At 40.6% G+C, this 23,216-nt stretch overlaps 1 protein-coding gene across 1 annotated transcript in view; it reads left to right on the top strand.

Annotated features, from left to right (window-relative positions):
- Positions 1–23,216, top strand: part of slit1a (slit homolog 1a (Drosophila)) — a 53,122-nt gene that overhangs the window by 12,357 nt on the left and 17,549 nt on the right. Inside the window, exons 5-13 of the mRNA XM_043255117.1 lie at positions 15,362–15,433; positions 15,527–15,598; positions 15,985–16,056; positions 17,504–17,667; positions 17,828–17,975; positions 19,640–19,711; positions 20,313–20,384; positions 21,988–22,059; positions 22,314–22,457. Coding sequence (XP_043111052.1) covers positions 15,362–15,433; positions 15,527–15,598; positions 15,985–16,056; positions 17,504–17,667; positions 17,828–17,975; positions 19,640–19,711; positions 20,313–20,384; positions 21,988–22,059; positions 22,314–22,457 — 888 coding nt within the window. The remainder of the gene's footprint in view (positions 1–15,361; positions 15,434–15,526; positions 15,599–15,984; positions 16,057–17,503; positions 17,668–17,827; positions 17,976–19,639; positions 19,712–20,312; positions 20,385–21,987; positions 22,060–22,313; positions 22,458–23,216) is intronic.

The following is a 23,216-nucleotide window of genomic DNA, read 5'->3' as shown; positions in this document are numbered from 1 at the left end:
CACATCCGTTCTGTTTGTCACTGAGATGGGAATAAGCAAGGACAGCATGTCTTCTGGAGCGGCTTTGGACACATCAATCATATCGCTACTGGGACTTTGTGGAAGCTTTATTCCCATTTGAAGTAAGAGTGTGGACTGGATGTTTTATGAAGGGCAGTCTCTACAGTAAAAATGCTCTCACTGCAGTGCCTAGAAGTGTCCTTCTTTGTCTTTCTCAAACCAGCCCCTAAAACACACACTATGACCAGCATTTGGTTGGTCGGGGTAATTGAATATATGCTGTAGATGATTTTGTTGATGAACTCAGCTGTGATTTCATCTATATTGTGCACTATATTGGTCATAATGCAATGAAAAAAAACACTATAAGTAAGACAAACAGAAGAAGGTTATGAAATGTGTACAGATGCAGCTGGAGAAATGAAGATGTGTGGAGGAGAATCCGGGGGCTTTCAGAGGGTGAGATATGGAAGAGCTGTCCCTTCAGTCTGTGTTACTAAGTCAGTGCTATGCCATCTCTTGTCTAAGCGAAAGAGACCGGTCTTTACTCGCGCCATGGGCTTTCCCAGGCTGCCATTGTTCTCGGTCTCCAAGCGATAGGCCTTGCAATGTCACCAAGGAGAACGGGGACCTGCATGTTTGATTTTGGGTCAGGCGTGATAAAGAATGGCACAATGGGGCCTGGCATGTCCTGAAACTCCTCTGCCATTACTAGACCATTCTTCCCCCTCTCGCATCCTTCATGGCCCTTATTATGAACACTTGCAAAGAGAGACTCGCAGCGCTGGCAGAAGATTGGTTAGACCACCACAATCATACAAAAACATGTGGAGTGGATGGAAGTAGTCCCTTTAAGCACAGACTGTGGACTTTTTAAGCACAGCTCAGATCTTTCGTTGCCTGTTTCCTCTAAAGTTACACTGAAGCTGTTATAAGGGCACAACACTTAGACCAAATAATTTATAAAAATGTTTATATCCCATCAGTTTCTTCCGTATGCAAGCATTAATTTTGCAAAAAAAAGTGCAACGTTAAGTGACTAAACCGTAGTTACTGTCACGGAAATTGAAAGCTGTCACAAGGCAGGGCTTCTTTTGATTATCTGTTTTTTCGTGTACATTTTTATTTTCTGAAACGCTTTCCAGTGATCAGAATGCATGGATAATGTCCATTTGTATCTCAGAAACAGTGTGAGAGATGCATTTAGGTTGCATATAATGGCCTTGCACTCCATTGTGCTCCAAGGCTCTTTGTAATTCACAAACACTTTTCATGCTACTTAGATTACAGTGCTTTTGGGAAATCTCCACAGCGATTATGTGCTACTGACATTTGTGTAACATTCAGCTTAGTTTTCTGGGAAGTCCAGCCCTTGTTTACAGATATGATGTTTGGATCGTACTGCGATAAGTTTTCCAGTTTCGTGTGCTGGTACAGTGGAGGCAGCTTTGCAATTAGTGTTTTTAACGTGAGGGATCATTATGTGAGGAAATATCGTGCTGTATTTACACTTCAGCTCTAAACCTGAACCCCAAAACTAGCCCTAATCACACGTTTAGCCAAACAAAGACACATGTAGAGGAGGCTTGCTCGAGGAACGTTTCTTTAACAGGCTCTTTTATTACTCTAGCAAAAAGAGTTTAATAATAAAATGCTTTAACTTGACAAAAAATGACAAAAGAGAGAAAACACGGAGGAATCAAGGAAAAGTTGAGTCTTGTGTTTTATTCACAAGAGGTTCATGTGAGATCAGCAAGGCTTAGAAAACATTTTATGTTTTGTTCATGTCAGAATCAAAGTCTTTTAGCTGTAATTTCTATTTTTATATCTGATGTGTGAACAGTGTGACATCTGTGTGGAATATGTTGGTCTGTGAATGACTGCTCCATTCGTTTTGGATTTGTTACAAAAATGTGTGATCCACAGAAACATCCTGCCATCAAAGGATTACAGTGGAGAGGTTTTACATTCTCTGCTCTGTTATGTAGAGAAAATATGCTCTTTGAGTTACTCCCTGCGTGAAATAAAGATCTACAGATGTTACTGACTTGCACAAACCAGGTCAGAATAAATTACTTTTATGGACATACTGTACAGAAGGGATACAGTCAGAATCTGTTCCTGTGAGTCTAGATTTGCTAACTGCGTATGTTTAATTTAGTTTAGTATTAGGAGCAGTAGTGCAATCAAATACTATAACGATTCTCAGAGTAAAAACTTTGTGGTCCTACAACAAAGCCTTGGGGGATACCATGCACTCTGTGACCCTTGAACCAATCAATTTTATTATTATTCGCTGCTAATGAGTGTTAAATGTGTGTTAATAATTGTCAGTGTAGGTTTTGTTTATTGCTGCAGTTACTTGTTAATATCCGTGTCGAACTATGACCTGAATTTATCATTTATCATTTATACTGTTTATGAGTGGGGCTTTCTGAGATATATTTTACCCCACGAACATAGAAGAAAAATCCAATAAAAACTGATGTTAGCATCCTGTCTAGTGCAGGCGCTTTCTTCCAGCAGTGGTCACGTCCTGGTTAAGTCCACAGATTCTAGTGATTTCAGATTTCCCTCAGTGCACAGCGAATGCTCTCAGAAGCCACTTAATAAATTCAGAGTTTATTTTTAATTAATGCATGATGCGCATCAGATGATTAGTAAAAAACTAAAGGAAGCTCAACTGTTCTTGTTTGACACGTGAAAATAAATATTGTAGGTATATATGTTTGCACTCATATTTGAGTTTTATGCAAGTGTATTTTTAAAAGTGAATACAAGCCCTAATTAAATTTGCTCCTCATATAAAATGATAATCTGTTCTGAACACTTTGAAATCTCCTTTTGATGCTTGAATTCAAACGATTTGTGATCCGAATATAAATGAAAGTCTCACGGGTGTGGAATAATATGGAGGTGAATAAATGATAAAAACAATTTCATTTCTGGCCGAACCGTTCCGTAAGTGTGTTTTGTCCAACTACAGACTGCAGAGGAAGACAAAAACGCAGCATTGATCTGCAGACGTAAGTGACTTTCAGAAAAGTGGAGTCACAGTGGCAACATGGTCTTTGGAGTTTCTGTCGCTCATCTACACCGAGAGGCGGATGAAGCTTCTGTTAATAAATAAACTGCATTTGGAAATGAGAGCAGCTCTCTGTAGATTTGCTTTGAGAATGGCTAATCTAGGGCTGCATCAGCGGATGCTGGAGAAATCATCGAATTTGAGGTGATTTTACACCAGAATTATTGATCTCTTTTTCCCGCCCAACTGTCTATGTTCTTTATGTTTTGGTCTGGGCACAGCACTCGCCTCATGAATGTAAATAAGTAGGGAACCACGTAGAGAAATTATTGGCATCACAATTCTTAAAAAATCTCAGTATGAGTCATTGCATATTTAACAGTAATGACCATTTCGCTGCAGCCTCCCCCGTGTAAACACATAAGAGATTCTGCCCTACTTCTGAAGTGTTAAAGAGAGGACAAGGACATGAGGGTAAGTTGCTCTCACTGCCTAATGTTCCACTTCCACTTCTCTGAAAGTCTTTACAGACTTCACCTTGATCAAACCGCCAGCGTGCTCCAATGTTATTAATTACACAGAAAGGAGAGTCTTTAAATATTTAGAGACTCTGTTTGGAGTATTAGGCGGAGGAATTCCAGCGAGACACAACAACCAAATGACAAAAGAGAATCATGAATGTTGCTGTCACGCTTGGGCTGGTACAAACGCTACATTGGCTACATTTCGAGTCCAAACCGAGACGGTTAGAGGCGTTAGTGATGGTGTGTATCATGTGACTGTCTGTCTGATGCTATCCAGACACTCAGCGTTGCCCTGCAAGAAGCAGAGCTCGCATGATGGGATTGCATTATCATCGACTTTCTATGTAATTGTATGGTGGTTTTCAGTTTAGTAGCGCTCGAATGCTGTTATTTCAGCTTTTTCACTAATGGCACCTTCTATTGTCTGAGCTGTACTTCACACACCCTCCATCTAGCGCTGCATTTGACCGTTTTCACCATAAAACAGCCTAATTCATATTCAGAAAGCAGTGCAGCGTGGGCACCATTAACAGTTCAAAAGAGACGAAAAACAAAGAGTCTGTGAAGTGTGTGTTGGTGCATTAACCTGTATGCCTTCGTATGCTTGTGTGTGTGTGTTAATGAGAGTCGGGCATCAAGGATGACAAACACATTCTCAAAATGTCACCACGTCTACCCTCCAATTATTCCATTTTACTGATCCCATGCTGCTCGGTAACCCATTGCCTTGTCGCCCTTTCATTCGCCTTTGCAAACACTGAAAGCTAAAGAGGAAAAAGCCAAATCCATGTGCAAATATTAGCCAAGCGACACAAAGGCATTCCAGAGCAGCTTGTTGTCCTTTCGCTCCCTGACTCATCTTTAACCCCTCTCAACGACTCCTTCTTTCTGCAATCATTCTCATCAAGCTGCTTTTCCTGTCTTGCTTATGTAGTGCGGTTACCTTGGACGTCTGTAAAACAACACATCAGCTGAAAACACTGCATACTCCTTTAAATGCTAGGACATCTAAAGTCTCATTGGATAAAACGTGTCGACATTACTTGCAGATTCCGGAATTCTTTTAAAGTGTTCAGTTTTATCAGACAGATAAAACGATAAGCATGTTTCTTATCTGTTGTACATACCCCACCAGAGAGTGCGTCTCTAAAAGTTTAATGCTCGGTCACATTTAAAAACGCTACACTTACACTTTATCTAACTTGCAGTGTTAGTTGAAGCAAATGTGAGATAAAATCACCTATGAATCACCTTTGTCATTTTAACCTTCAGAACCAGGACTCAAACCCGAGTGCTTCACATTACGGGTGCAATGCTGTACCAGGTGCTCAACAGAGCAAGTTTACTGTGGCAGAAAAGACATATTTAGCTGATTACATGATGCCAAATTTCAAATGTACTAGCACTAGTCTTTTAGTTCTTACATAAACATGCAAATCAACCCCAAAACGCAACCATCAGAGGGTAGTATTGTCAAAAATATTGAAAAGTATTTCTCAATAGTATTTCAAGCACTGATACTGGAGCATTAAGAGAGCCGCGTCTATCTAGGAGTCTGCTGATAGACGCAGATTTCAAATGATCCCGTGTGTATCCGTTCAACAGCACTGTAAAAAAAATGTTCCAAAAAGTCTTCAGCTGAAGATAACTCACTTAAACATTTTAAGTTAAGTCAACTTGACTTATTTTAGTCAAATTAATGTACATTTATTAAACTAACTAAAATAACATTTATTTACTAATTATTTCATATTTTCTTAGCGCCTGCAATTCTGGCCAAATGAAACATTTGTTGTGTGTGAATTTGCACATTACAAACGTTTCCAGATAGTTTTTAATATTACATTCTTAAGGACTCAGCCTACTCTGCAAACAAACAAACAAGCAAACAAAACTTTAAAAAATATATATTTTGTTCCAAAAAATTACTTAAGAGAAAATTTTTTGAAATAATTTAATTAAGATAATATGATAGGTATCCTATTATCTTAATGAAATGATCTCAATCTTAACTACATTTCTTTGAAAGAATCAGCATCAACAGTAGATCTTTGCAAAGCACAGAAGAGCACAAATGTGGCATTGAGAAATATTTAGATTTTTTGACAAGATGGTGTTAATGCATCTCATAATAACAATGTTATGGGACATTTGAATATCAAAAATGTCATTATTTATGCTTAAAATTAAACTGAAACTGCCAGTAGGTGGCAGTAAGTCACAGTTTTTGTCACTGCATCATTCATTCAATCGATTTGCTTAAACGGCTGATTCACTTAGCAATGAAGCAAGTGACTCTGTTTATGAACGGCCATTGAATCATTGACTCTCTAGATTTGTTCAAAAGCAAAAAAAAATAATTTATCACTTCAGCGCTGTGACTGGATGCACAGTCATCGGCTGTGACTTTGGTTTTTAACTTTTGTTGACGAAATAGAGCAAAATAGACAACAGTACGTTGCTTAATATTAACATTTCTATCCAATGAAACATATACAAGTAGTTTGCAAACCTACTCTCTTTAGTTCATTACGATCTCACAAACTTCCATTTTATCGAAGTTTTCTACGCCGTACATTGTTTCTGTTTCCACGAATGACTAAAACTGCATTCTGCATTCACGACCTGTCCTGTGAGGAAGAGCACGACGAGCAGCAGTGGAGAACTGTTTCTACTGCAGGCTTTACGGTAAAAGACGACATTGTGCAGCAAACCCTAAACACAGCGCCACGTGCAGAACTGGGACCGCTGTTCCCCTTCAACATTCACTCCCTGGACTTCAAATTTGCCAAAACGTAGAATAGTTATGAATTGCCAGAGTGTGTTGCATAGTATTGTGCAAGTCATTAATCAATAATCTGCTTCTAGACTATAAAAGTTGCCAATATCAGCTGGAAACTGCGATCGGTTGTACGTATAGGTACGTGAATGGAGCACAATTTACCGATGAGTCAAGCTGGTCTAAATATCATTGTAAGCTCTGACAGGGAAACAATGAGATGAGCAAACACCCTCACAAAAGTACACAGACGTGGTCATAGTCCCTGGAAGAAGGGCTCTACCCACAACACATTCTTCTGAAGAAAAGTCCAGCCTATAGGTCTAAGAACGCAGGAGCCATTGTGTAGCCGGCGCATAACCCTGATCAAACCCGGGCCGGTGCTCTTTATTTAGTCCCTCACCCTTGGCCTCGGGTCTAAATGCCGTTCCCATCGCTGTCAGGGGCTGAAGATGGATTGGTCAGCCTGGGCCCCCCTGGAGCTGTGTTTGCCCGAGGAAGTCCTGGGGTGGAGAGGTCAGCGTGTGGTGGCGCAGATGATGGCCACGCTTTATTGAGAGCCCTTGCTGCCTTTTCACACACCAGCACTGACTTTCCACAGAAGGAAGGTTGTAAATGCCTAGAAGAAAACAAAGATAACCCAACGCCCATCCCCGATGACAGGGAGCTCAGTGGGATGGGATTGTATTGATTGTGTTGTGAGGCGAACCCCTGCAGACGCGAGCTGTGATTGTCCTGAGCTCTGATGAGAAGCTGGGGCTGAAGTCACAATCATTTCACAAAGTGACAACAAGGCCAACATTCACTGCTTTGATAATAGCGGGATTCAGCGTTACTATTCGTGCAAAGCTGAGAAATTACACTAAGTTTTGTGTTTAGAGGGAGAAACGTGATCTTGTTTTCACAGCCGTCATCCCTAACATTTTAACAGACACAAATGTGAACTAGGATTGAAGTCTTGCAGAAAAAGACAGTCTTTCATCCTATCTGACATACTCTCTCTCTCTCTCTTTCTATATATATATGTGTGTGTGTGTGTGTGTATGCTCTATTTATTTCCATTTATTTCTGTTTTAAAGTTTCCTATGCTGAAGCCTCTGGGCTGTTTTACACATATCTTGAATCTGGGAGAAATGTGGCAGAGAGTGACCTTTTGCGAAGAAGATTTTCTGGAGGGGACTGTGGGAGTTAGGAAGTATGAAAACATTAGCATTGGTGAAAAAAGACGCGAGATGTGTGTAAGAGTCCAGAGCGATCATGAGAGACTCTCACACACTGACTCCTGTCTGTTCCTGCTCCATTGTTCCTGAACACACACACACACACACACACACACACTCAGTTCCAGCTGGGTACCTTGGTCTCCTAGCAACCTTCACCTCAGTAATTTGACTGGCGGCACCTACGGTGAGGAATCATTGATTCACAAAGCCTCAGGACATTTATATTACACCCGCAGAAACAGACGGAGAGACGAGACCTTTAGATTTCTGTAGGCCGTGAATATATCGCTGCTGTATTTCAGTCCGACATCACGTTATTTGCTTGGCTGCGTGTCAACACCAGTGAAAGATATTGAACGCAAGATAATAATGACATTTCTGCTCTGGATTTGTGTAAATAGTCATGCTCGTGAAGACATAACATGCTAGTTCAGTTATTAAAGAGCACGCGCATTGATTGTACTCATATCCAAATCAAATCAAAAATCGATTTATTTATAAAGCACCTTAAAAACGACGGTGCCGAACAAATTGATAAAAATCAACGGAGTAGTACAAATAGCATGCCTTTACTGAAAAAAAAATGTAAAGGTTGCAAACCTTTGTTCTAAACTGTGTGATTGGGCTAGTCATCCCAGGACCGGTTTGACTGCTTTAGCTCAACTACTCTTCTCCCTTTCCAAAGCTCATGTTATATCAATAAAAATGAGGGAAATAAACAAAAAGTTGAAAATGAAGTATAGGGTATTTGTAGGGAGTGCTTTATTGTCCCAGCAAGGTGGCATCCATTTAATAATTTGAATTAAAATGATCATTTACACTCGATGCATAATTACTGCATATTGTTTTCTACAATACTTTTACTACAATACTGAGGTGCAGATAACTGCAGCTATATCCTGCTATTTTAACATAGTATTACTAGAATTTATTTGCACTTAGTGTGAACAGCATATGGCTTAAAAATACTGCAATTTTCACTTAGTGTAAAATATATCCTATTGCAGCCGCTGGCAAAAATAAAATAGAATTGATCAAAATAAAAAGAATGTTAGAGAGAATAAAAATCAATGGCAAACAGCCACTTCTAATGAATCAGATCCGATTTAATTATCTTTGCAAACTAGCAAAGGCCTCGAGTAAATACAACATCAAAATCATTTTTAAGTAGCATTTCTAAAAAATGTTTTTTATCCAAATTATTGGAAAAACACTTTGTTTCAGTCTTTCTTCTTCCAAATCTCATGCTTAATTCAGTGTGTTACTGTTTCTTCTGAATTATTTGTGACTAATAATCACAGATCATTTATTTGTATTATTAGTTTGCCGTTACTGCTATTATTTTTATTCTTATTGGTTTATTACATGTTTATGACATAGTAACCCCGTTGTTATTACCATGAGGCAGTGTTTAGTTTTGTCTGTTGTAATGCTGACGGATCTGAGTGTTTAGAAGGAAACTAACCGCTCTTTGTAAGGTGTTTGTGCTGTTACTCATCCGCACTTGTCTGAGAAATGATTGTGTTCTCTGTCACCCAAAGCTCCAGAGGCAAGATGACCCACGAGGAGACCAATCACTGGCCTCTGACCGCAATACACTCGACTCATTACCCATGAAGCACTGCAAGCCTGCAAAGAGCCTTGTGTGTGTGTGTGTGTGTGTGTGTGTGTGTGTGTGTTTGTTTGTGCAGAAGCCTTCTATCTTTATTTATTTAGTCCTGGTCTCTCGTCTCTGCTCCCTAAAGTGTGTCAGAGAGTGACACACATAACTCTCTCTCTCTCTCTCGCTCTCTCTCCCGCTGCAGAGACGCTCAGGTACAGAGATCAACACCAGAGTCTGGGCGCTCTCATTCACGCTGCTAGAAGCCAATATTTCCTTCTGAACCTGTCATGGCGTCAGGAGACTCTACCAAACGCCGTTTTCAACTTATTCCTATTTGAGCGCGAAAGCTACCTGGCAAAAAAGGAGCCAAAACAAAAAAACAGAAGCCGTGCTTTGAATATTCATATTTTTGCACACCGAAGCGAGCAGGAGAAGAATGCGTGAGAAAATGTGTGAGAAAGCAGATATGAATGAATCCGGTCTAATCCTGCTAAAGTGCCCTTCCACGACTGACACTCAATAGAACGGCAGACAAAAGACTAGTGCGGCGTGTTTGGGACGGAGACACTTCTGCTGCCATTAACGAGGCCAGTTCTCTCGCTCCTGCACTGCTTCAGATTGTTTGGCTGGAATCGTAATTTCCAGAAGAGCATTGGTTTTAATCAACGGCCCGCTGTCATACAGCGCTTGAGCTGCATTGTAAGCGTTCGGATATGTGTTTACAGGTGGTCGTTTTTAATGAGATGGACTTTTCTAGTGCATCGCATTGTGGGAAATGGTGCTTTTAGGGATGCCATTTTTGAGAAGCATTTCTCCATATTCAATTGTTTTTTAAGCTTGTGATATTTCCTGGTGTTTGTAACTTTTCTCTCCTAAAATTTGCATTTAAAAAAGCATCCGTTTTTTGTGATAACGTGATAATCGCTTTGCTCTCCAGGAGAAACAGATGAGATGTTCATAGGATTTGGAGATTCTTTGTGACTGTTTTACTTGGATTGTGCAGAATTATACATACTGTTCTAGAGAAAGGAGTACAAAGCTTGACATGCTGAATAAAGCCTAGAGAGCTGCTTATTTAATAAAAAATATGGTAATTACTGCAGATAATTATTCACTGAGTGATCACTTCAATTGAGCAGCTGAAGGACCTGAAATCCTGCAGTGAATTAGGAGAGAAGTAATATTTCTGGTATTTATGAGCATGTATATAACGCTGTGGCCCTCTGCTATTAAACTGTGCTATTCTATGACACTAGCCATGCAATTTACTGACATTTCAAGAAACTGTATCCATTAACCATAAAGATAATCATTTTATTTTACTGACAAAACATTTTAATTAGTCTTGTATATTTTTTTCACGAGAGGCTTGTTACAACATGTCCCTCAGATGCTGAGTGAAGCCCAACTGTGGGGCATGTTGTCACATTTCACTTCTTTTGAGGTAAACAAAGAAAGGCGCTTTGTACTAGAGAAGTGTGAAATTAATGCGGAACTTAACTCAAAAAACGTCTCCCCCGTGCTCCTACACTGCAAAAATGCTTTTCTAGTCTAGACTTTTTTATCTTGTTTCTAGCCAAAGTATCTAAAATCAATTTTCTAGTCAAGTAAAACATTACTGACTTGTTTGCAGGAAAATAAGTCAACATTAAGTGACTTTTTGCATAGAACAAGCTAAATAATCTTTTCTAAAAGCTTAGAAAAGCTTTTCTAAACAGAAGACAAGATTATTTTGCTTGTTTCAAGTAAATGCTCAGTTGTCCCAAAAATAAAAAATCTAAATTCAGAAAACGGGTTGTTTTTGGGTCACCACTGACTTCAATAGTATTTTTTTTCCTACTATGGAAGTGAATGGTGACCCAAAACAGCCTGGTTACAAACTCTCTTCCGAACATGCTCTGCAGAACAAAGAAATTCATACAGTTTTGGAAAAACTCTAGGGTGATTAAAGGTTGACGGAATTTTTATTTTTGGGTGAACTATTCCTTTAAGAATTTCTAAATATTTTGGCTGGAAACAAGACAAGAAATCTTGGCTAGAAAAGCCTTTTCTGCAGTGTAAGCCAAGATGCGGCCCATTTTGGCAATTTGTTGGCCTCTGATGGGGTTTTGGCTAAAGACTCCACTGACACCAAATATTTTAGTTTTGTTCAGCTGTAAGACACTAATTACTTTGTTTACATTCAGCTAATTAGTTGTGTTCAATAATTAGTGTAAAAACAGTGATGCCGCGTGCATATTGAAGCATCGTGCTTTATGTAGATCTGTTTCTGAACACGGGTGTAGACTCAAGTTCTGCAGACTCACGTCTTACTCTAGATCTCTACAATGGCTTTGCTCTTTCCCAGAACAAACCGTCATGGCAGAAGAAGCCTGCAAACATCTGCAGATAGTGGCAGACTGACAGAAGCTGCAGGATTCTTGAGGACAAGCTCTGCGTCTTTATAATATGACCGCTGCGGTTGGATTCATTATACAGCAGCTTTGTCACAAAGACCTTCCCACTTCTCCTGCGAGTCCCAAAGCGACTCCCGGCTGGGTTTGGATCCATACCAAACCCCATAAAAACTGTGCATTCGAAGTGCGCTCCCTGATCTTCATGCATTTCCACACAAACAACTCTTCTGCCTCGAGATGTTTAGCTTGGCTTGTGTTTCATTGGTGCACAACTCAGAAGGGGGAGAGAATGCAATTAGTATTGTATTGTTCGTTTTTTTGCAATTAAATTAAAATATTAAAATATTTAGCTTAGTGGAAGTGAGTGTTTCTTGTCGGTTTTTGCGCCTATATATTTTTCCTTCAATAAAACAAACGTCGCTTTGACTTGTTTTTCTCAGAAGGAAAAGCAGATGTTTTCTCCAATGCTTTCAGCCGTGTCTTTGCTGTTGTTTGTTTCTGGCCCAGTCTACATCAATCTGACTCAACCGCCAAACATCACATATTTTCTTTTTTTGGATATTCTTGGGGTTGTTTTGTTATGAAAATGACTCCATATTTTACTCACCCCAAAGCTCTCCTAGGTGTATATGATTTTCTTCTTTCAGATGAACATAGTTGAGGTTTTTAAAAATGTATCCTGGCTCTTCCAAGCTTTGTAATGCTTGTGGATAGAGGCCATTGTTTTGAAGCTCCGTAGTCCGAAGTACTGCGACGTAAAACTAAGCTATACGCCTTCAGGGGGTTTTCACATGTATTCTGAAGCAGATTGATGGGTTTTTGTAGCAAAATTTTATAAAACTAGAAACATTCTATTACAAAAACTCTTCGATCTGCTTCAGAGGACACGTTATAACCCCCGAAAGCATATAGGTTAGATTTACGTTGCAGTACTTGTCTATATATCTGATTTACAGAGTTACAAAATAATGGTCACTATCCACCAGCATTAAAAAGCTCGTAAGAGCCAGGATACATTTTTAAAAACTTGACTGTGTTCGTCTGAAAGAAGAAAGTCATATACACCTAGGATGGCTTCGGGGTGAGTAAAATATGGGCTACTTTTCATTTTGAGGTGAACTATTCCTTTAAGAAGTTTAGATGCGTGTGCATTTTTACGTTTCAAAATAGCAAGTGTTTCGGAGGGTAGAATTGGTGATGAAGAAAGCTCAGCAAGGCTTCATTGTTGGTCTAAATCTTGAGGGAATGAAAGCTATTTGCGTTGTCTCTGTGGTTACTGGACTTCCTCGGGAGGCTTGCAGACGATCCCGGCTCGGTTTGCGCTCCCTCAGGAAGACTTCATAACTCAAAGTCAGCGTTAATGGCATCAGGAGCAGCGAGTGGAAGACAGTCTGTTTTATGTGAAGCCTTACAGCTGAGGCTGGATGTGTTCCTGTATTAGTGACCTGAAGAGGACTGTCCTGTCCCTGAAAGTGCTAAGTAATGTCAGCGCATCAGACTAAAACTCACTGGGTATACAGCAATACGATAAAGCACTATATAAACACTTCCTTCATTCGTATCAACCCACCAATACCAACACCAAACCGATCAGAATTGTAGATCCCAGCTTTCAAATGAACACAAAATATATAGAAAAAGGTGCTTGAGCTCAGATGAATGAGGTGACAAAAAATATAAGCCATTTTAAAAAAGACTGTCCATTTTTGGCTAGAAAAATCAAATCAAAGCGAAAGGTAAATCCTTTTATTTTAGCTGTGGACTCATTTTAGGATCCTAAAAATATAGGTCTGGTTTCATGGACATGGTTTAGGTTAAGCCAGGATTAGGCCATAGGTCAATCAGGACATTTAAGTCATTTTGAAAATAAGTGCCTTAGAAAAACTAGTGACCATCTTGAGACAAAATATATTGATATATTGTATATGATCACGAGTTTCTTTCAGTCGAAACAGCTCAGGCTTACATTGTAGTCTGGGATTACCCACCAGGCACTAGACGGCTCTATAACGACAGGCCTAAAATGCTTACACAACCTAAAAACAACGAATATCAATGTCAGCTGACGTCTGTATTAGTCATCAATTTAACATTTCGAATTTACGTTTTGGTATAGTCTTCCCAAAGATAGTCTTCTATTATAAGATAACTCAATATCATCTACTCTAAAATGTCAGTTCTAATGAATTCTTCTGGCGACCACGTGGACCGGTTGTTGATTAATGATAAAAGGCTGAAGAGAATGGCCTGTGTGACTGCTCTGAGGGAACGTGTTACTTTCTCTTTTCTTGTTTTCCTCACAAACCGTCCTCTGTTGGAGGGTCTGGCCCTGTTTATTTCCTTTAACAAACACACATTAGTTCTGCCTGCTTTATCCAGCCCGTAACCTCCAGCAGCAGACTTCATCTCCGTCCGCCCAGCTCCAGCCACGACGGTCTGATGAAAGTGAGTGTTGTACGAGGAAGGACTTGGCTGTGTGTTTTCCTCTCAGGCCTCTCATTAGCGTTGAGAGATACGCAATTAGCCTCTTAAACACCAGCGTGTAATCCACTCAGATTACCCAGAGAGCTTTGTGCTCAGCAGACGATCACTTTAAAGCATGACAACAGGATTTAGGACGCTGCTTTCAGAGCTTTCTGGCGCTCTGCTCGGCCTGCGAAGACACGTCTGTCTGTTGATCTTCGGTCTGTTATTACAGCTTCAGAATCGCGTCTGAAACAAAGAACCGTTTTTCAGCGTGTGATGCAGAAGCCTTATAATACGCAACAATTTAATTAAAATCTTTGGGCGGGTGTTTTTTTAATTAGCATTAGCGCTGTTTCGCTCTCGTTGTGGTCCTCGTGTCATTTCAAAGCCCAACTGCGTCTGCAACCTAGCACTACTGCAGATCCATACTAAAGCTTTTTTTACATGCAGACTCATAATCCAATATTTAAATGAAGGTAAAAGGATAAAATAAAATATCTGCATTTAGCTAGTGTATTTAGCTGGGTTGTTATAATTACATGAAACAGACATTACTGAAATGAAATGAACTGAAAAAGTAAAAAACCTTCTGCATAAAGAAAAAAAACAGACAACCAAATTACTACACTTTTAACCTTGAGCGTATTTAAAAATAAATAAAAATATGACTAAAAACACTTTAACAATATCTCCAAGATACTAAAATACGATGACGAATATCAAAGATGGATGTGGCAGAGAAAGCTAAGTTTGTAAATAATCACAATATTTCTGTCTGTGTCTCACACAAAGCTATTGTATGGTGACTAGTGTAAAAGTCACATGGTCAACGTTTCGATACTTTGATGGTGGTTTTGCTCTCAAACACTAAGCTTGAAAGTCACAGCTTGCAAACTGAGTTTTAAACAATCAGCACGTGTGTGTGTGTGTGTGTGTGTGTGTGTGTGTGTGTGTGTTGTTAGTTGTTAGTATACAGCATGCAGAAGAAGGCTTCCCAAAGCACCGGAGGTCTGTAGGATCTGCGTATCTTCTGAAGATCACAGCAGCTCTTCTCAACTCACCCTGCTGCTCTGCGCACTTATTTGCTCTTTTTTGGTGGTCTCAGTTTTACAAAATTGTCTGCAATGAATCATTAATTTGAACATCTGATGATTGTGTGTGGATAATAGCACTGGATGATCTCTCATGCATTAGTTATAAGCCTCATTTTGAGGCAGTAATTCACTCAAGTGCACTTCATTCTGATGTAATGCACCTGTAATGTGTGTGTGTGTGTGTGTGTGTGTGTGTGTGTGTGTGTGTGTGTTATGTAATGTATTTAATCCCAGATTTTCTCTTCCTCCAGAGACTTGAGTGAGAACTTCATCCAGGCGATTCCTCGAAAGGCCTTCAGAGGAGCGACGGACATCAAGAACCTGTGAGAGCTCATGACTCGCCAGCACAGAGATGACTAAACTAACCAGACTAAACCAACCCGCGTCTAACCGTGCTTTCACTGTATGTTTCACAGACAGCTAGACAAGAATCACATCAGCTGCATCGAGGACGGAGCTTTCCGCGCTCTACGTGGACTTGAAGTATTGTGAGTATAAAAAGATACGTGTTGGAGATGTGTGTGAGAGCGTCTAAATCATAATCACAGGACGTCTGCTTCTAGCGTGAGCGCAGTACTGTTTGTTCTAGCATCCATACTAAAACTTAATGGTTTAGGGTGGGCTGATCAAGATAATAGTAAAATAGTAAAGAACTACACAAATACATTTTAATATACAGCTAAAATACATACACAAACAACGGTTACATAATCCTTTAGTTTTTTAGATATCGTCAAAGTACTGTATATCTCAAGTACAACAATGCTAAATGCTATGTACAAACAGTTTTGAATTCTTAAGAGATCAGGCTGGATTATTTGATGGTTCATAATCAGAAGTGATGATCAGTGGAAGTTTCTGTGATGTTTGGCAGAACTCTGAACAACAACAACATCAGCAGCATCCCAGTGTCCAGCTTCAACCACATGCCCAAGCTCAGGACCTTGTGAGTGACCCACACACACACACACACACACACACACACACACACACACACACACACACACACACACACACACACACACACACACACACACACACACACACACATTCTCTTCCACACACACACACACACACACATTTATCTCACAACACACACACACACACACACACACACACACACACAGACCACACACACACACACACACACACACACACACAGCACATACAGACACACAGCACACACACACACACACACACACACACACACACACACACACACACACACACACACACACACACACACACACACACACACACACACACACACACACACACACACACACACACACACACACACACACACACACACACACACACACACACACACACACACACACAGTGTCATTCCACGCAGTCTTGGCGGGACGGTGGAGACCACAGGGCTCTGCCAGAAGCCACAGTCACACACACACATACAGAAATAAACTCCCACACACACTGCTTTTATGAAATGTATATTCTGCTATATTTCTCTGGAATTTGTGAACCGTTTTACCACATGGAGCTTCTTTCTCATTTTGTTCTGGTTTCTTTATTTATCTTTTTTATTCACATACAGGTTTATGCTTTGAAATGGACAGGCTTCCATTAAATATAAATGCAGGGACATAAGTGCAGTTTTAATGGCAGTCAGTTTGTATGTTTCCTGTTTCTGAGACGGTATGTGGACATGTGTCCTCCTGTACCTAACACAAAAGAGCCTTCTAATAAGATCACGGAGCTACTGGCTAAAGATAATTGGCTGGCATTAGTAGCAGAGCTCAGTGACAGGCTTACCACAGCGTGAGTTTCCATGCTGGTCCAGACGCTGGTCTGGTGTTGGACCGGCATGGCCTTTCTGCTAAAGCCGGCTGAGTTTAATCTAGTCAAGAAGCCTGGTGAGAGACCAGTACCCAAAACACAGCATGATCTGCTGCTGCTTTTATGAGTCGAGCTCTGAAACAACATCGTGGGCCTGGTTCAATAAACAGTTGACCTAAAAATGAACATTTCCTCAGCCTCAAGCTGAGGTGTAGATTTGTAGAAATGTGTTTCTCAGGGAGCCGTCAGAATGAGATCCACAAAAATCCAGCCACATGTTTGTTTAGAGCTGTCTTTGATCCGTGCAGATTTCTCTCCTGATTCAGATTATGCTGGATTAGTTTAATCTTCTCCAGATGTTAACTGACGGACTGGAGTGCTGTGGATTGCTGTGATGCTTTTATCAGCAGTTTGAACTCTCATTCTGACGGCACCCATTCACTGCAGAGCACACACTAATGCACAACGACCTGTTCTACAAATCTGATTCAACAGATTTTTTTTTTTCGACTAGACCTTTATCCTCAGGTTAAAAAGAATTGGATAAAAGCTTTTCCTTGACATTCTTTCTGCCATTTTTCCATCTTCAGCCGTTTACACTCCAACAACCTGAACTGCGACTGTAATCTGTCCTGGTTGTCTCAGTGGTTGCGCGAGCGGCCAACCATCGGTCTGTTCACCCAGTGCAGCGCTCCGGCTCCGTTACGAGGACTCAATGTAGCCGAGGTCCAGAAACACGAATTCAGCTGTTCAGGTAAAACAATCCTTCCAGGCTCTTCACCTGACACCGGCATCTGCTGCATTGCACCCATCTGAAGTGATGAACGCCGCTAGTTCTCATGGTTTGATCTCTGCTAACTGCACACTTTATTACTCACGACCTATTCTTATTCAGTGCTGATGTGCCTCTGCAGGTCAGTCTGAAGACGCAGCTGCTCAGTCGTGTAGTTTTGCCACGGGCTCGTGTCCGGCCGCCTGCACCTGCAGTAATAACATCGTGGACTGCAGAGGGAAAGGTCTGACGGCGATCCCGGCCAACCTGCCCGACAGCATGGCAGAGATGTAAGATCCTGTGGCTCACACAGTAGGACATGGCGCAAGCAACGCCAGGGTTTTGGGTTTAATTCCTAGCAAATGCATTAAATCTTGAATGCAGTGTTAGTCGGTTTAGAGAACGCAAGCTGATTTAAAAACCCACAAAGGCAGATATAAGATGATTCATTTCTAAATATTAAAGAAAATCGAGTTAAAGTTCCTATAATTGAAATGGTTGAGTATGATGGTTCAATTGCCGGAAAAGGCATGACCTGAACAAATGTATTTCTTGAATTCAATGCAAGTCAGTTTGGATAAAAGCGTCTGCTAAATACAAAAGTCTGAGCTCCCGAGGGGCTGTGGTAAAACCTGAAGGCCATTATAATGTGGAAGGGGCACGCACAAACACGCATGCACTCACACTACTTCCAGACGTGACAGAAGGAACTGCAGCCACTTGCGATCCGTCGATTACAGTGGCACGATCTAGGACAGATGTATTTGGACACGCTCGCAGAGACTGAAAAGCACCGTCCGCAGAGAGACGACCACAGGAATGTTCTGTCTGGAATCACTGCAATCCAAAGAATGTAAATTGTGTTTCTATATTTCCTAGCGGGTGCCCTGCTTCTGAAGAGAAGGGAAATTCTGCAAGTGTTCAAGTCGAACTGTTATTGCCTGTGGCTGTGAAGGCACTAAATGACCCTGACAAATGACTTTCCTGTTTTAAATGAGGCTTTTTCGACTGAAAACGACTGCTTTCTTCACAGCGCTGCGGCCTGAAGCTGCAGGCTGTGCCATTAAAACAGACCCTTAAAATCTCCGGCAGCCCCCACAGACTCTAATCACATCCAAACACGCCGCATCCGGCTTCATCAGCACTGCCCATGTTCACTCTGTTCTCCGAAAGAGAGATGTTCTGCCATCAAGGTTTCCTACGACAGCTCAGGCCACAGAAATCATACACACGTGGGAGTTAAGACTACTTTTGGAAGAATTACTGTATGTGGCATTTACATGTTTAAACACTGCATTTAAAACGTTCTTTTAGAAAGAGCAAATGCTTCTCGGTCGGCTTGTGATTGTGCTGTACTTGTCAATCACCTCGCAGCGTATTATTTGAACATCACACTTTGCAAACGGTTAAAGAGAAAACACCAGACCTTACAATAAACTAAAAGCCGTTCTACATATCAAACATGCTTTATCTCCTCCAAGCTTCGACCCCCCAGTATCTGCAGACTGGCTTGGGCTTTTAGCAACTAGCACCGACTTGTCCAGAATGAACGTTTTGTGTAAAGTTTTAGTGTATTGCAGTCATAAAGTACATACAGGGATTGTTTGTTCTTCTTTGAAAAAAAGCGCCTAAACCTGCAAACGAAAGCTTTAGGAATGTAAAAATAAAGCAAGCTTCATGCATGAATGCAGAATATGAGACAAAATGATCCTTCATTGGGCTGAACGCTGCAAGCTGAACACTTAAAATAGCAAGAAACCTGGTAATGAAGCGAACAGAAACTCCAGAGAGAAGACTAGTGGTGCACAGATACACTCAAGACTCGGGCTGGTAGGGAGTGTGGGAGTGTGTCTGCGTCTGCTCGGGTGGATTGAGATGGCAGTGAGACAAAACAGACCAAAAAATGTCAATGTTGCAATAACGCCTGCATTTTTCTATATTTCCCTTTTCACAGACGACTGGAGCAAAACAGCATCAAATCCATCCCTCCAGGAGCGTTTTCTCCTTATAAGAAACTGCGCAGAATGTAAGCTTGCAGAAAACACAACACTCCTCTGATGTGAGCAAGATACTTTCATAGACCTTACGGTCACTGTAACCTGACAACCAGATCAAATTCAAATTTATAGATCAGACTTGTTCATCCAGAATCCAGTCAGTCAAATAAAACTGGAAACCTTCTCTACTGACGTCTAACCTGCTCTAAATGAACAGCTGGAGCCAAGGTTGATGCGGTAGACCACCTTGAACCAGCAGAAACCAGCCTGACCAATTTAAACAGTGTGACATTCACTCCCTTTCAAGTTGACATGTAGCACAGCTTGTGAAAACCCAGATCCACAGCACTCTGTAAATTCCCATGGCATCTCGTCGAGGAGTATTTTCTCTCGGAGTGTTTGCCGTGCTGAACTGGCGTGTGGTTTGATGGCTAGACCGCAGGCTTATTAAAGTCTTCTCCAGGGCCTATAATGCCTGCCGTTTACTAATAGTCCTCACCACAGCGCCACCACAGCAGGGCTGGAGGTTCAGAGCTACACATTTACATACCTACAGCCACACGAGCCCAAAACAGCTCTCGTCACTTCAGACCTGTCTTCATTCTCCTCTCTCTCTCTCTCTCTTTACAGAGATCTCAGCAACAACCAGATTTCTGAGCTTGCTCCTGATGCCTTCCAGGGCCTGCGCTCCCTGAACTCACTGTGAGTGTGTGTGTGTGTGTGTGTGTGTGTGTGTGTGTGTGTGTGTGTGTGTGTGTGTGTGTGTGTGTGTGTGTGTGTGTGTGTGTGTGTGTGTGTGTGTGTGTGTGTGTGTGTGTGTGTGTGTGAGTGTGTGTGTGAGTGTGTGTGTGTGTGTGTGTGTGGGTGGAATGTACTGTAGTTAGAAAAAGAATTGACAGAGCAGGCATCAAGTGTTAGACGGTGTTCTTGGTTTTTATATGGAGATGTTTTAGGTCCAATAATTAACACCTCTTTTTTCAGAATTGAGAAGTAAGATATTACTTATCGTCAAGTTTTTTATAAGCTATGCATTCTGCTAGTTTTTCAAATTTGTATTTTTTGCAAAGAGGATCATCAGAATAACAGTGAAAGCTAAGACCATGACTCCTGATAATATCTCCCAGAGGTAACATGTACAGGTAACAGTAACGGTCCTAGCACTGAGCCTTGACTGGTATGATACCTCTTGAGTGTTTGTGAGCGTGCTGGGGTTTTTTGGTTACGAGTTTAGAGTGTCAGAAGTAGTTTTGAGTGCTGTGATGGGTTGTTTGTGGCGTATCTCATGAAAATGTATTAGGCCGTGCTGACTTTGCTGTATAACCTTTCTGGGCTTACTCATTAATATTCATGACAACCCTTCACCACATCCTAACTTTCCATACATCACCAAAGTTCTGTTTGTTTGTATGCTGTCCTTTTTAAATATATTTCTATCAGTTTAAGATTTTATAAGCAAGCGGATTCATCCAGTTTATTTATTTTTCTTAAAATTTGCATGAAAGTAAAACTTATTCCACCTGTTTTGCAAATGCTTCTTATTAAACTTATTATGAACAATTTATCTGTGCATGTTCAAATTTTTGTACATCACATAATGTGCAAAAAAATATCTGTTGCTGCTTTGGTTTCATCGCAACCTCGAAGAAACTGTTTAAGCCAAAATGAAAACTTCCTGAAAGTGTATTCATGCTCAGGTCATCCAAAAAGAGTTTGTTTCTAGAAATGTGTCTCTGCATCAGCGTCTCAGCAATGGGTGCCGTCAGGATGAGAGTCCAAAAAGATGCTAAAAACATCACAATAATCCACAGCACTTTTCAACTAATATAATAGTCTATAATTCATGACAACACTTCCTCCAGTAAAAAATGGTTCTGGTCTGAAACAGGAGAGAAATCTGCACAGAACAAGCACCATTTATGTTTTTTTTTTTTTTTACAAACATGCAAGCTTTTGTTTTCTCGATATGTTAACTGATGGACTGGGGTGCTCTGGATTGGTGTGATAGTTTTATCAGCTAGACTGTCATTCTGATGGCACCCATTGACCACAGAGCATCCATTGCTGAGACATTTCTCCAAACCTGATGAAGAGACAAACTCATCTACATACTTGTACGGTATGCACATTTAAAAATTTTGAATAAACTTTGATGCACTTGATTCCTTTAATATCATTCAGTTCTGTCAGGACTAAAGGCACACTCTGCAGCTCTGTCTATTCCTCTAATGTATGATCTTCAGCAGTAAGGACGTGTGTGTGTGTGTGTGTGTGTGTGTCTTGTGCTGACTGTCTCTCTGATGTTCAGGGTTCTGTACGGCAACAAGATCACTGATCTGCCCAAAGGAGTGTTTGACGGACTCTACACCCTCCAGCTGCTGTGAGTGTGAGATTTCATTACTCAGTACTTGCGCAAGAGTATATAGAGCCGTAAAATCGATGTGGTGGAACATCTTAGATCATTTGGTTTAGGAAGAATTTTCCCTGTTGAGATATCCAAAGGTTTCTGTTCGTGGTCGTTCTTTCACAAGGGCTGGGAAGTATTTAACAGGTGTATATTATAACGGTTTATTTAATGTAAAGCTCGGCATGTTGCTGTTTCTCAGCATCTCCGTCTTCCTCGTGTGTTTCCAGCCTTCTGAACGCAAACAAGATCCACTGCCTTCGTGCCAACACCTTTCAGGACCTGCAGAATCTCTCCCTTCTTTCTTTATATGACAACAAAATCCAGACGCTGGCCAAGGGCACCTTCACCTCGCTGCGCGCCATCCAGACCCTGTGAGCTCTCACCACATGTGCCTTCAATTGATTTGAATAAAATAGCTTGCTTGCGTGTCTAATGTTAAGGTGTCCTAATTGAATATATTTAAGCCTAGTGCTTGTATTTGCATAAAAACACAATATTTTATTTGAAGGTCGAATTCTCACTATTAAACCCTAATAAACTGCTTATTAATAGTTAATAAGGTAGTTGTTAGGTTTTGGTTGGGATTAGGGATGTACAATAAGGTCCTGCAGAATATCTGCTTTATAAGTACTAATAAACATTCAATATGTTAGTAATAGACATGCTAAATGGTTCAATTATATTAATAACTAGTTAACAATGAGAATTGGTCGCTGTACTAAAGTGTTACCAAAACATGCAATAGGTATTAAAACCCTGTGTTGTTTAGGTAGTTAAATTATCATGTTCCACTCGTTTTGCATTAAATAATTATGAGTAGAATAATTGCATGTAATACAAGATGAATGAATTAGATTTGATTACCTAAAAAGTCTATAAGGTTACGTATTTGATTAAAGTTATGTAGTTCGTAATGAAGTTCCAATATAGGAGTTAACTGCTGGCTGATTTCACACACACACACACACACACTATATATATCCTCTGAACATATTTGTAGACAGGTAACAGCTTCACTCATGTAAACTGCAGCTCTAAATGGAGGTAGATTCATGATCCTGACGTTTCTTCAACAGACATCTAGTTCATCCAGTCGTTTCTGAAGTGATGTATGTTGATGAGGTGCATGT

The sequence above is a fragment of the Puntigrus tetrazona genome, chromosome 13, assembly GCF_018831695.1.
Source record: "Puntigrus tetrazona isolate hp1 chromosome 13, ASM1883169v1, whole genome shotgun sequence".
Classification (NCBI taxonomy): Eukaryota; Metazoa; Chordata; class Actinopteri; order Cypriniformes; family Cyprinidae; genus Puntigrus; species Puntigrus tetrazona.
This window is presented reverse-complemented; position numbering and strand designations above follow the sequence as displayed.